The 13700-nt window shown below is 41.4% G+C and overlaps 1 protein-coding gene across 1 annotated transcript in view; it reads right to left on the reverse strand.

The window, feature by feature from the left end:
* Positions 1–3624: 3624 nt before the first annotated feature.
* The window catches only part of SPTLC3 (serine palmitoyltransferase long chain base subunit 3), a 118305-nt gene continuing 108229 nt past the window's right edge, over positions 3625–13700 (reverse strand). The window contains exons 11-12 of the mRNA XM_058679697.1: positions 8119–8248; positions 3625–3799 (exon numbers count right to left, since the gene is read on the reverse strand). Of these exons, the coding sequence (XP_058535680.1) occupies positions 3686–3799; positions 8119–8248 (244 nt within the window). The 3' untranslated portion in view covers positions 3625–3685. The remainder of the gene's footprint in view (positions 3800–8118; positions 8249–13700) is intronic.

The raw sequence follows: 13700 nt of genomic DNA on the forward strand, positions 1-13700 counted from the left end.
CACATATACATACACACACCAGATACATCGCAACACCTTTAGACAATTTTCTATAATAATTATCTAGAATACACTTGCCTAGGTATAGCCTCCTTTTAATTTCTTAAACAGTAGATAGCTGGAAGTAGTGTTTTGAGAGATCTGACTTTAAATACATTGTATTTAGGGTTCTGAAACCAGAAAAAAAATTGCAAAGAATTCATCAAGTGCTGTAAAGGTTATCATTACAATTATTATTATTATGAACATAAATCAGAGTATACATTTAAGGGAGTCAAGTTTTCATCATAGAACCTGGATTTTAAAATAAGAGCTTAGTTTATAACAATTGTTCTCTTTGAAGAAAAATATGAAAGAACATGGAGCGTTTAGAGAATTGTCAAGACTTTCACCATATTGGAGGAGCTGTTCTTGGGATAAATAAATAATCATAGGTTGAAGGGTTTTGTTATGGATAGGGAAATAAAAGAGAAAAAAAAGACCGTATTTAAATAAACAAGGTGGAAAAACAAGAAGGAACATCTTGTAGGGAGTGACCCGGAAGAGAACTGGAGAAGGAATGATCTTGTCTGATTGAGTGGTGGGTTATTCCTCAAGATGTGGTCCATTCTCACTAAAGAGAGGTTATGTGGAAAAGGGAAACACAATGTCTTTGAAGGAAAATGTTGCCCATGGAGTAAATTCACTTGACCTTACTAGTAATTATCCATAGAGAATCAGAACAAGTTTCCTGCTATATTATGAGATATCTGGACAAGCTTAAAATCAACTGGACAGGCTGGTTCAAATGGAGATTCCCGGGTCACTGCAGCTATTACAAATCAGTGGTGTCACATGGGTGTTGTGGAGGTGTTGTGTGGAACCTGGTGGTTAACATTAAATTTTTTTTTCTAGAAAATTCTAAACCTGTGGCCTATGAAACCAAGTCATGCTGAAAGTTAACATGGGCCAATGTCTGTGACAATGTTGTTCAAAAGTTGGAAAGAGGCTATGCCATTTCCTTGCTATAAAGGTGTATCCTCCTTGCAAATATCAACCTGGAAGTCTGGAACCTTTGTTTCTCTTTCTTTTTAGGTCATTTTCTAGTGCAAAACCTTCCATCTGCCTATAAACCAATGAGACTCTCATGCCAATACTTTTATACTCTTGATTTTCTGTAAAGGAAGAGTACATATATGTCCCTGTGCACATGTGCTTGTCTGTCTGTATGTGCAGGAATTCTCATGTACATATATATAAACAAGAGGGTCGTGGGAGGAAATTGTTCTGTTGGGAGATTCTATTTTCCCAACAGATCTAACCAAAGAGAAATGTTTGGCTATGGTATAGTTCCCATGACTCAGTAATCTCTATTGAATTGAAATCATGGTCTTAGCAACCTGTAGTAGAGGACTTTCCTGATAAAAAGTATAAAAAAAATCTTATTATTGACAACTCTGTTCTGAATCCGCCTTGTTCCATGCAATATGCTCTCTTACATTAGCAGTCCTGTGGGGTGCAGGTGCCTCCATTACACCTGGTACCCATTCCACTCGAGTCACATGTTTTCTTAAACATATAGTCAACATAGGCTCTTTTGCAGAAATGGGAATTTTTGTCTTGGATCTTGATGAAAAGGGAGTAATCTCCATACTGCCCTCCTCTGGGTGTGTGTGTGTGTGGGGGTAATTAACTTTCCATTATGGATTAGACTTAAGCGTCTCCATGAAGGTAATGGTGGGCATTTATGCACAGGACGATGTCCATGAAAGGGCTTAACATCCAAACGGCAGGCGCGAAGTGTGTCTGAAGATCACAGACGGGTCTACATCGGATAGGGTTGCATTACCTTCTTTAACCTCCTCATTTCTTAATGGAACTGGAGATACTCATGCCTTTTGGACAGCTCACTAGGAACAATGTCATTTAAATGTGCATTTTCTAAGGAAATGACCGAGACGCTCGTGCTTCTTTAGCATGTTTGTATGACACCCATGTTCCTTGCACAACCAACGCTGCGCCAATTCACTGGGAAGCATTAGGATTTTGTTATTAAAGTCAGTCCAGATGGAACAACGGCCTTTTGAGAGCCTGTCTTTTTCCTCTTTCATTAATAATACTTCTTATGGCTCTTAAGAGTTCCTAAGGAATTTTGTCATTATGATACACTTTTACAGTGATGTGTCCACTGGAATTATATCTTTCCCATGGAAAGCTTTCCATGCTGATTCTTTTTTTTTTTTTTTCTTGCACATGCTTTGAGCATCCCGGGCACATGACTGAATCCAACGCTGGCAATGTGGGTTGAGTTTCTATCTCAGCACATAGCACGAAAGCTTGGGCCCATCTGTGTCACACAAAGCCAGCCCTCTCTTGAAGTGATTTGTTTACAGTGTCATTTGATGGAGTGGAATGTTCTGTAACTCATTCAAACTGTTACAGAAGCTTGGCTAAAAGGTCACCACTGCTCTTTAGAGTTTCCAAATCTGGGCAGCATCTGGGAGCTTGTTAAAGATAAGGGCTTTTGCTGGCTTTTTCCATACCAACCAGACTCAATTAGCAAAGGGTTACTTTTTGTGGAAACTTTCTGGAGAGAGAGAGAGAGAGAGAGAGAGAGAGAGAGAGAGAGAGAGAGAGAAGGGGAGAGACAGAGAGAAACAAATTATTTGCACCAAAGTTTGCTTTGAACTAGATTTGAGTATATGTGCCAAGTGACAGTAACATTTACTAGCCCAGTCTTGGAAAAGACAGAATTGACTTTTCAATGTCCCTCTTGAATTAACACATCCTTCAAGTGTGGTCTTAGGAGTTAGCTTCAAAGCAAATTGAATCTCACCCTTTCCCCCACAAAAAATCAGTAAGAAACTGGCAATGTATTCCTGAAAAGTCATAAAGGTGGCGAATGCTGAACATTTACTCAGCGTGATACCAACACTGCTCAAATTATTCTGACCTTACAGTTTTAGTCTGGGCTTGTGCTTGCTTTCTGGAGGAAACAAAAGTCTTGGATTTTCTAAACCTCAAAAGCTCAGCTGTAAAACTGCAGGAGACCAGGAAGAGGCAAAGGAAAGTTTCCTTCAAAGACGTTGCTAGATGCTGCTGGCCAATTCTGGTCTCTCCCATGGAGCATTAACTATGTGTTTTGACACTTGTCCTTGGAAAATGTCCACATGTGGCAAACTATAGAAGCAGTTTCTTTACCTTTTGCCTGCAGCCTCCCCTGGTATAGTGTGTTCTAGCTGGTCCTTGTATGGATGGAACATGGAAGTTGGATACCATCCACCACCCTCACATCCGCAGGTGAAATGAGTAAACACTTCGTGAGATTATAAAATTAAAATTCGAAATCTCTCATTCGGTTGGATCCCCTGAAAGGATCTGGACCAGAAGGGCTGCCCAACAGCAGCTCAAATGTAGGCTCACTGCCACTGAAAAAAAAGATCCTACATAGTGTACATGTGTGTACATGTGTGTATGCACCTGTGTGGATGTGTGTATATTTCTACTAGAAAACTTAGAAGAAGGTTAAATCAGGGACTGTATCTCTGTTTTCTCAGTCTGGAATTAGAGACATTAAAAAACACAGCAACATCTCTGTCATTTCAAACAAACTAGTCCTTCAGCAGGGAGGACAGTCTGTTTTGCCCCTGAAGCAAGGAGATCTTTCTGCCAGTCTTTTCTGTCCTGACATTCAGGCCCAGGCAACTTAATCATTGAGTTCAAAGCTCAGCTCGTCGCAGAGTTCAGGGCGTGGAGATGTCCTGTGCCTGGAATATTTCACTTGCAGGAGGTCACCTATTTCATCAACGGCTTCCAAAACCTGTAATGAGATGGCCTTCCATCAGTCGTGAAACCCAAGTAGGGTGCAGGTAAATGGCAAGCCTCACGGAGTTCCTCAGTTTATTCAGCCAGCTTTTTGGGCTTTAAGGGAAGGGATCGACATACACATCTCTAGGCTATGGTTTTTCAGCCCAACAAGGATTGTTAGTTGCTAATTCCTTTCACTTAATGGTCAAGCTCCACACTATGAATGTTTGTTTATTTTGGGGTAGTTTGAGGAGTGGAATATCAACACCTGACCCGAGCCTATCCATTTAGGTTTTACTTTGGAAAATTTAGTGGCTTAGATATTTTCTTGTGGAAGACAAAGAAAAGGTTGCAGAATGTACTTGAAATAACGTCTTTGCGACACAGCAAAGCCACATGGTTAAGTGCAAAGTGGATCGCTGTGGGAACTGATGAGCTGATATCCTTCTGGGATCTGTTCCTCCCACCCCACTCTTGGTTTTAAAGACTGATCCCTATGCTACATGACATTAAAGGACTTCAACGTACAAAGAAACATGGAGTCACCTGCCTCCGTTCTCTGGTTTTAGTGGGTAAATTTATTCCCAGTTGTACAGATGAAACAACCTCAAGTCAAAAAGGTCAAAAGTGTAATTTTTACTTGTAGTATACCACAAATTCTATACTTTTTTTTTAAACCCTTCTGAGTCTGTTTGTCTTAACTGGCTCATTGAAGAGCAAAACAGTATGACAGTCTAACACAACAAAAAGGTAAAGTGAAGGTTACCAACATTGGAATGAATGATTAATGAGCTCAGAACTTCCTTTTCAGAAATATTTCAAATTACTATCAGTTAAGATTCCAAGGAATAGGTGTCAAGGCTCAACCAAATAAGATGCTGATTAGAACTCCTGCAATTCATATCAGAGTGCTCGTTTAGGTTTCAGCTGCTCCGTTGCTGAGTTAGCCTCCTCCTAATGCACATGGAAGGCAACAAGTGATGGCCAGGCACCTGAATTCCACCACCTGTGTGTGAGATCATGCTGGAATTCCTGGCTCCTGGCTCCAGCCTGGCGTCTCCCTCTCTGTGATGGGTATTTGGGTGGCCTAAGCCAGCAAATGGAAGATGTCCCTGGCCTCACTCGGCCTTGCAAATGAATAAATAAAGAGCTATATTTTGAAAGAGGAAGATATCCACAAACATGTTGAAAGTTATTTTGTTGGGGTGATTGGACTTGAGGTGTTTAAAGTGTTCTTAGTTTTCTTTTAGATTTTTTTTTTTGATCTAAGGGCTAAAGAAACAAAAGCAGTTACCCGTTAAATGCCGTCTGTCTGGGTTAGTTTCTATTGTTGTGGAAGGTGGGGTGTGGGGTAGCTCGGTGGGGTCTGCAACGGCATGCCCACAATTGTGAACCAACATGTGAACCAATTCATGGAGGGTATAAGAGGAAATTATTAGGATTTCTGGCCATTTTTATGTCCAAATTTTCACTTCTTTTTTTTTTGTGTCTATTTTATAATATACATAATACAACAGTTCATGTTAAAACCGCCCCTGCTCAAAGAAAGATTGCTCAGCACATACCTCTAGCGTAAATCAGAGTTCCTTAGCTGAGTAAGGAAGAACTCAGGTAATTTTAATGAGTGGAAGAGGACAGGGGCTTGTTACTGCACTGGTCCATGTGTCTGAGCCCCAGGAGGTAGTGTTCTGATTTGGCTGCCAGCATCACTTAGCATGAGCAGTTCATTGAAGGCCTGTTTGTCTGGGTGCTGAGTGCACCTGTCTGGTGTAGTTGACATTCTGTGGGCACTGATGTGTGGTTGCTATCTTAACGCCTTGTCTGTTCAACAGGGCCTCTGTTTTACCCTTCTTTCATGTACATAGTAAGGAGCTACTCAATTTTTTTTCCCTTGAGTTGGGTGTATGATCTCAAAAGTTTAGAAGAATCTATATAGATGATACCTTGGGGCTCCTTTCAAATCAGTTTTGTATCAATTAAGAACCTAGAAAGAGAATCATGAGATCTGATATCTACAGAATTGAGTCTGTGTGGGTCCCCCAATGCTCCTTAGATCATTGAGAATACCAGACTCCTCCATGTGGCCTATCAGCTCTGGGCATCTTGAGGAGCTTACGCCCAAGCTATGCCTTTTCCTCGTGCACACCTATAGTCTGCCTTCTCATGATCTTCTTCCCTTGATGTGCCAACACATGCAGGTGTCCACCCATTGCTGGCTGTGGTCTCTAAGTTTTGATCTTCTTCATAAACAATGTTTCTGTAATACCTGCCAATTCCTTGTAACCATCAAGTTATCTCACTTTAAGAAAAAATGACAAATGAATATAAAGGAAATATCTGACCTAGGTGGAAAACAGAGAGGGATATGAAGAAGAGCAATAGAGTTCAACATTGCTGATGGAACATCTCAAAGCCTGGAGTTAGCCCAGCTGTAAATGTGTCACTCAGTAAATTTTGATGTGTAACAAGTACACAGCAAATACTCATGTTTATGTCCTACAGTAATAACGGTGAAGAAATTAAGACACAAGGGCACTGTGTGTATGTGTGTATATAAGATTAAGATTCAAACTATCCCCTTCACCATTTTATCCTTTATATTCTTATTTCCTTTCCCTGCATTTTCCTGCTGTAAGGAACACCAGGCTCCTACCAATGGCAAATCCAATACTTTCTTCTTACCTGTCACCCTGTCACTCCACTTACACTTTTTCTTTTTTTTGGAGGGGCGAATATTTTGATTTCATTTCTCCCTGGAGCTCTCACAGTGTCTAACACACATCAGTCCATACGTTACCCCAAGTCTATTTCCTTGACTGTGACTTTGTATGAACTCAGGAATGTGGGCATCATGCAGATATCTGCCTTGGTCTGCTTCCTCTCACTGGCTGTCATATATCTCTCACCATCAACTCTAACCACAGTTCACTAGATTGTGGTACATCTGGCCTTGTATACTCCTGCAGCTTCAGCATCTGATTTTCTCTGATTATGGGTCCATAGAAGAATCATCTCAGTGGGTCCCACACTATGCTCACTTTATTCCCCCATACCCATTGACAATGCGCTGGCCCTTACTTTGTAGCTTGTTTCTTTAACCGCTTCACCATGCTTCTGTTTACTGGAGCTAGACACCTCATCTTCCATTCCCTATTTCCATGTGTTCCTCACATCCAGTGCTGTACCAGCTCAAGGCTACTCTGTGCCTTTGTGATGAATGCTCGTAGATCCGTTTCTTTGGTTCCTACTGCCATCAGTTTGCCATCTCTTGTTTCATTCAAACAGCTACATTTTACATCGCTTCCACTTGTCTCTATCCTCTGTAATGCATTCGTCATAGCAGTTTCATCATAGCAAGATTATGCAGCAGTACTAGTTAAAAAACTTGGAAAGGTGTTCCATAATCTTTATAAAAAGGCATGCCCATGAACTTCCCCCATTATAAAATTCATCCCTATCTTCATGGTCCCAAATTTTTCCATGTTTTTTTTAATTTATTAAAATAATTGGATATATGAATGGGCTATGGTGTGACATTTCTATAGCTGTTCACAGCGTAAAACAGCTCAAAACAGGCCAATCATCTTCTTTGACATTTGGTTTGTGACTGCAGACTTTGGGTTCTGTTCTTCTATTTGTTTTTACAGTGCATACTGGGTTATTGTGAACTATCAGGTCCCCTACTATATTTCTTTTTCAAGGTTGATTTACTGTGCATGGCACTATTTGTTCCATGCTTCATTATTTTTTTCCCTAGACTTTTTCACTTAGTTTGTGCATAGTAAGCTCTCCATAGTGTTTACAATGAAGCCCAAACTGATTGGGATGACTTAATTCTCTGATGTTATGCATTAACATAACATTGAAGACAAGGGGCAATAAAATGCAGATTTTAAATAATTTCCATCTTTCTTTGGCTGATGAAATATAGCTCTGTCTTATTGTTGGTTTTCCAACATTTAAGTAAGCAGATCCTGTTTTATTGGGGTCGATTTGTTAGCTGCAAAAAATGTAAAGATGACAACAGCTAAAGGCATGTAAGAACAGTTTTTACATTTCAGAACAAGTAAGTAGCAGAAAAATTGGCTACCGTAGAGCCAAAATACTGACTTGACTCTGACGTTTGATAACTAATTTTATTTTCTGTCTATTAAAATGGTCCCATTGTTGAGTAGCTGCAGGTGTACCCTTATTTTTTCCCCGTGAGTTTCCTCGGTGTTTTTCTAAATCACCAGAGAGAAACTTCTAAAACCTTGGGCTGTGTCATTGCATGGGCTTGTGCAGAAGCTAAAGGGCCAGGACTGGAGATTTCCTGGCTTGGGCAGTACTCACCGTATCTAACATCTCCCGGGTATGTGATGCTGAAATGCAAAACCTAGCCCTCGCTTCCGCCAGGGGAGTGGCTGGAAATCCAACGACGACCACGGCAATTTTTTTCTCTAACATATGCCTTGCAAAAGCCCTTGGGGAAAAAGCAAACACAAAGCAAAAAAACATTTTAAATGAGTTGAGCTGAGAAAAGATCAAGTTATCCTGCCTGCAGAAAGGGGATATTATGAATGACTTTTTTTTCATAATAAGTAGAAGATGATTGGAATTAAACTTCTGGTGAATAAAATTGACAAAGAAATGGCCAGACACTTGACGCTGCTTGTTAGAGAGTGTGTGACATTATGGGGCCTGACACATTCATTAGATAATTAATGGTACTAAGTCTTTGAAATGGAGCAGAAATGCTGTCGTACGTGGCATGTGGCTCTGGCTTAACAAGTCAGCTTTGATGTGAAACCCTTCATCTGAAGGGTTCTTTTAATAAAAACCAATAAGTAATACACTTCAGTTACATAATAAAGCCCACATATGAAACACAAATCTACATATCTCTATAAAAACTAATCTCAGTAATGAGGGCATTTCAGGAGGTCGCTAATGACTATAATTTTTTTTAATGTTTTATTTTGGAGGGCAAAGAGAGAGGGGTGGGGAGAGAAAGAGATCCCCAAATGCATCTAGCAGCTGGGCTTGGGTCAGGCTGACCCTGGAAGCCAGGAGCTTGAGCCCCAGGTTTCCACACCTACATGCACTGCCACCCACGGGCTGCACCTACAGGAATCTAGAGTCACAACCCAGGGCCAAGGGACAAACCTAGGCTCTCCATTGTGGGATACAAGCTCCCCAACTGGCATCTTCGTGACAAGGCGAAATGCCTGTCCCAGTGACTGCAATCTGAGGATCAGGGATCAGAGGGGCTTTAGGACCCAAAGCCAAGCCAATATGCCACTGAAGCGCCAACTATTATATTTTCCATCAAGTTAGATATAAGAAACAGCAAATCAGATATAAGCAACAGGTGTAAGAAACAGTATTTGCAGCGTGGGAATGAGCCAGGTTGCCACAGGGCTAATAATTAACCTACTCTTGAGTTAAAGGGGTGTGTGCAAAGATGCAGGTTAAGAAGCCTGCACCCACAGACGACTTGCTGCTTGCACACAACCTGTGGAATGCGGATCACGTAACTGTGTATCTGCCTCAGGATACAGCTATTGCATGCTAGGATTCCTTCCTTTTCATCCTTTTAGTCTCTTTGTTTTTCAGTGTCGTGCCAGTAATGATTCTAAAGCATCCAGCTAAGAGTCAAAGTCAGACAAAAAGGCATGTGTCCCCAAGGGAGTCTTCCTGCCACCTCGTCGGGGCTCTGTGGTTCTACAGGAAGCCTTAATTGCTGAGTGGCTGTACCCAGAAATGAAGTCACTGCTTTAGATCTGTTCTCGGCACCAAGACGTTGTTGGTGTATTATTTTAGCCTAGACGCTGACAGCACCACAGAAACCGTCCAGTCATAACTCAGAATTCTTGAGCGAGATGTGGACAGGAAGTGTCCTTGTCCGTTCCTCTGACTGTGTTCCGTCTGCCTGCTGATTGCCTCATGCAGAATGCAGGTTATCACACAAAGGCCAGGAGACTGCAAGACCTACAGAAACGCACAACTGCCCCCTCCCACCCCCTGCCACGGGCAAGGTGATATCAGCCCTTTGACTCCCACTGGGCAGGCTCCAAGGGGAGGAAGTTTTCTCACTGAGAAAGCCTGAAAACAGGCTGGGGTTTTTTTTTTTTTCCCTTCTTTCTTGATCACCCTATGGAAGGCTGCCCACGGAACTGCACAGGATGAGCGCCCCTCACTCTCTGAGAAACTAGTCAAATGCTTTTATTGCTGGAGTACACATCACCTGACCGGAGCTCACAGGCCTGTCCTGGGGGGGGGGGGGGGCAGCTCCCAGGGGACCATTGTTCTCTGTCTGCATGTTTCTCTTTGTACCAAAGCAAGCCAGTTTTGCCAAAGAGCAGAGAACAATGGAGATGACTGTTGATTCATTAGGTAAGCCTAGGAACTCACTGTCGTACTTCTGAGTTTCAAATGTATGCTACTACAACTGGCATTTTCAGTAAGTGTGTATGATCACACTGGGTGTTTATATGATGAGTCTCCGGGTTTGCACTCCTCAGAGCAAAGTAGAGTTGGTGTAGGCTGAAAGAAGCTAAACTGTGTGAAATAATACTAATTAGCATTGAAGAGCAAGCAGCCATCTGTCACCTCATGCGTCACCTTCTTCCAAGAACACGGATGTGGATGGAAAGCGCAATATCTGCACCAGGAGTTAAATACAGTGCATTCTTGATCTGAGGGCACGTTTTATGGGTGAAATCACATTATTGTAAACTCCATCTAACATTCCTAGGATAGAGCTGTGACAGGACTTGGTTCAAAAGCATACCTGACTGCAGGTTTTATTTTCGCTCCGCTTAGGTGGAAATCTGAAGACATCACAGTTCATTCAGAAAATCAAAGCTTTTTAAAATGAGCAAATGAAAGACGTGCATCCGCTCTGAGTTCTACAATTGATTTTCTGTTTCGAAGGCTTTTCTACAAGTAAACTCCCAATGGAAGAAACATGGAAGGACACAAAGCCAGGCTGCCAGGTAGGCTCTTGCTAGTACTTTCTGCCAGCAACAAATGACATTACTTTTGCAACTAACCTGTTCACAGTTTCCTTAGGCAACTAAAACAATTAGGTTTCTTTCCCCCCCATCATAGTGACTGATGCTTTATAATCACCCAAAATGACATCAAAGAGGGTTAAATTGATACAGTGTTGCCTTAAAGAGACATGAATTTTTATGTCCCCCAGTACTAAAACTTTATCATGTGTTGAAAAGAACTTGTTTAGGAGGCAACTGTAAAGGACTTTAAATTTGGGCTCTTTTGCTCGCGACCACTGATGAGTCTTAGAAAGCAGTTTTCTGATTTTTTCTAGAAACGGACTTGTTGGAACATTTAGGAGTCTCAGAATCTTTTTTTATACCTGGAGATAATCATGCCACCCTCAGTGTGAGACCACTGGAGTCTAGCAATATTAGACTGCATAGAGTTGGAATGCCAGTCTTGTGGCATGGCAGGTTAAGTTGCCACTTGTCATATAGGCATCCGAAACCTGAGTGTGAGTTTGAGTCCCAGATGCTCCACATCCAATACAGCTCCTTGCTAATACACTTGGGAAAGCAGCAGATGATGGGCCAATTACCTAGGCCCTCGACATCCACCTGGCAAACCCTCCTCTTTCTTCTCTCTCTCTCTCTCCCTCTCTCCCTCCGTTCCTCCCTCCCTCTCTCCTTCTCTCCCTCCCTTCCTCCGTCCCTCCCTCCCTCCCTCTATCCCTCCCTCCCTCCCTCCCTCCCTCTCTCCCTCCCTCCCTCCCTCTCTGTGTGTCTGTGTTTCTTCATCAACATTCTATCACTTTGCTTTTCAAATAAATAAATAAGTCTTAAAACAGAGAATGCATTACTGTTTGTTTCTCTTGCAAACAAACAAACAAACAAAAACCCTTAAATTGGGAGGAATAAGACTGACAGGGCTTGGCACAATGGCTCAGTGGTTAAATCCTCGCCTTGCAAGTGCTAGGAACCCATAAGGATGCTAGTTGATGACCTGGCTGCCCCACTTCCCATCCAGCTCCCTGCTTATGGCCTGGGAAAGCAGTTGAGGATGGCCCAAAGCCTTGGGACCCTGCACCTGCATGGGAGACCTGCAAACGCTCCTGGTTTCTGGCTTTGGATTGGCTTAGTCTCGGCCACTGTGGTCACTTGGGGAGTGAGCTAGCAGATGGCAGATCTTTCTCCTTTTTCTCCTTCTTTCCATAAATCTGCGTTTCCAATAATAAACAAATGAATCTTTTTTTTAAAGACAGCTTATATTATCAACCAGTGTCTGGTATAGTAAAACTGATATGTGAGGTATAGCAGAATTTTTACATAATTTTTTCTGGAAGTTCAATTTTTATTCATGTAACCAAAGACTGCAAGGATATTTTGGAGAGCCATGCCATCAAGGAGACTCAACACTGCATCCCACTGAAATTAATTCCCATCATTGTAGCAGAATAGTAGTAATATGAGGGGTCTTCAAAACATTCATGGAAAACGTTTATTATGAGAAATTTTTTGCTCCCAAATAAACTTATCCCTTAATTCCACCTTTCCATGAACTTTCTGGATTGCTCTCAAAGTTGTTGTCAAAGATTGAAGAATGCATATAGTACCCAGGCACTATATTAAGTATTTTATACATATGAGCAATATTATTAATAGTAACTAACAGGAGTTCTTGAGGGGAGGCAGCATGCCAGATGATGTGTAGATCTCCTTTTGTTCGGCCTTCACAATGACCTTGTGAAGCAGGCAGTATTATATCTCATTTTAGTGGTCAGAAAATAGGAGAGTCGGAAACCATAATGCTAAGGGAAATGAGCCAATCCCAAAAGGTTAAATACCTCATGTTTGCCTTAATTTAAGATGATATGATGTTATGTATAACATGTTATGTATGTTATATGTTGTGTATAAACTAAAATTGAAATGTCAATGAGGTGGTCACAGAAGGTAGTTAAGAACTCGCATTTATTTTTAACATATTGGTTACTCATTACTATGTCAATTAATTCCATAATGATGTAAATTTTTACTGATGGTATGTTGGAGCTTTTAATTGATCGGGATGATACTCTGCTGGCTCTGTCTTCAGACCAGAGAGGGTATACCTAAGAAGCCATTGAACTTGACTGGACAATAAGATGCTGGACTCTATGTTTGGTATATGCTTGCAATGAGGGAATCTCAACTGAACTTGAACTATGGTTATGCAACAAGGTGGAGGAATCTACCATGGTGGGAGGGTTTGGGGAGGGGTGGGGAGAATCCCAGTACCTATGAAACTGTGTCACATAATACAATGTAATTAATGAATAAAAAAAAAAGAAAGTAGGAGAGTCAGATGGTTGAGTAATTTGTCCAGGGTTCCTCTAGGTAGGAAGAGGCAAAGTCAGTAGACTGTAAGCTTCTTGCGTAACTTTTACATAAAGCATTTTTGTCATATTGACTTTTCCAGTTTCAATGCACTTTTCTTCACTCTTCATAGACTTCCAAATTGGTTTTCTCAACTTATTGAGAAATTCTGCTTCCACCCTCAGAGTTGAAACTAATGAGCACACTCCCTGCTGCCTCCATGCCAACATTCTAAATTTTCATCTTAAACAAGTTTATATTTGGTGCCTTTTTTATTTAGCGATAAAATATCAAGGTTCAAATCTTGCATTCAGAACACACCATTTTCCAAACCACTTTGAATAAACACTGGTTTCCTTTTGTGCCTTCCAAAAATCAGATGGTGAAGGGTTCTGGATTATCTTCTACTTGGAATCACCATTGTCACCCCTCCCTGCCACTGGCACAGAGTAGTGCATTGTGCAATATTTCTGCCTCACACTGTCTTCTTGGACACCCCAAACACTGTTTTCTAAATTTAGAGTCACAAACAAGGGGCCAGCTTGTGGTAATGCTAAGGCACGCTAAAAACCTCACGTA

Source organism: Ochotona princeps, chromosome 22 (genome assembly GCF_030435755.1).
Source record: "Ochotona princeps isolate mOchPri1 chromosome 22, mOchPri1.hap1, whole genome shotgun sequence".
NCBI lineage: Eukaryota > Metazoa > Chordata > Mammalia > Lagomorpha > Ochotonidae > Ochotona > Ochotona princeps.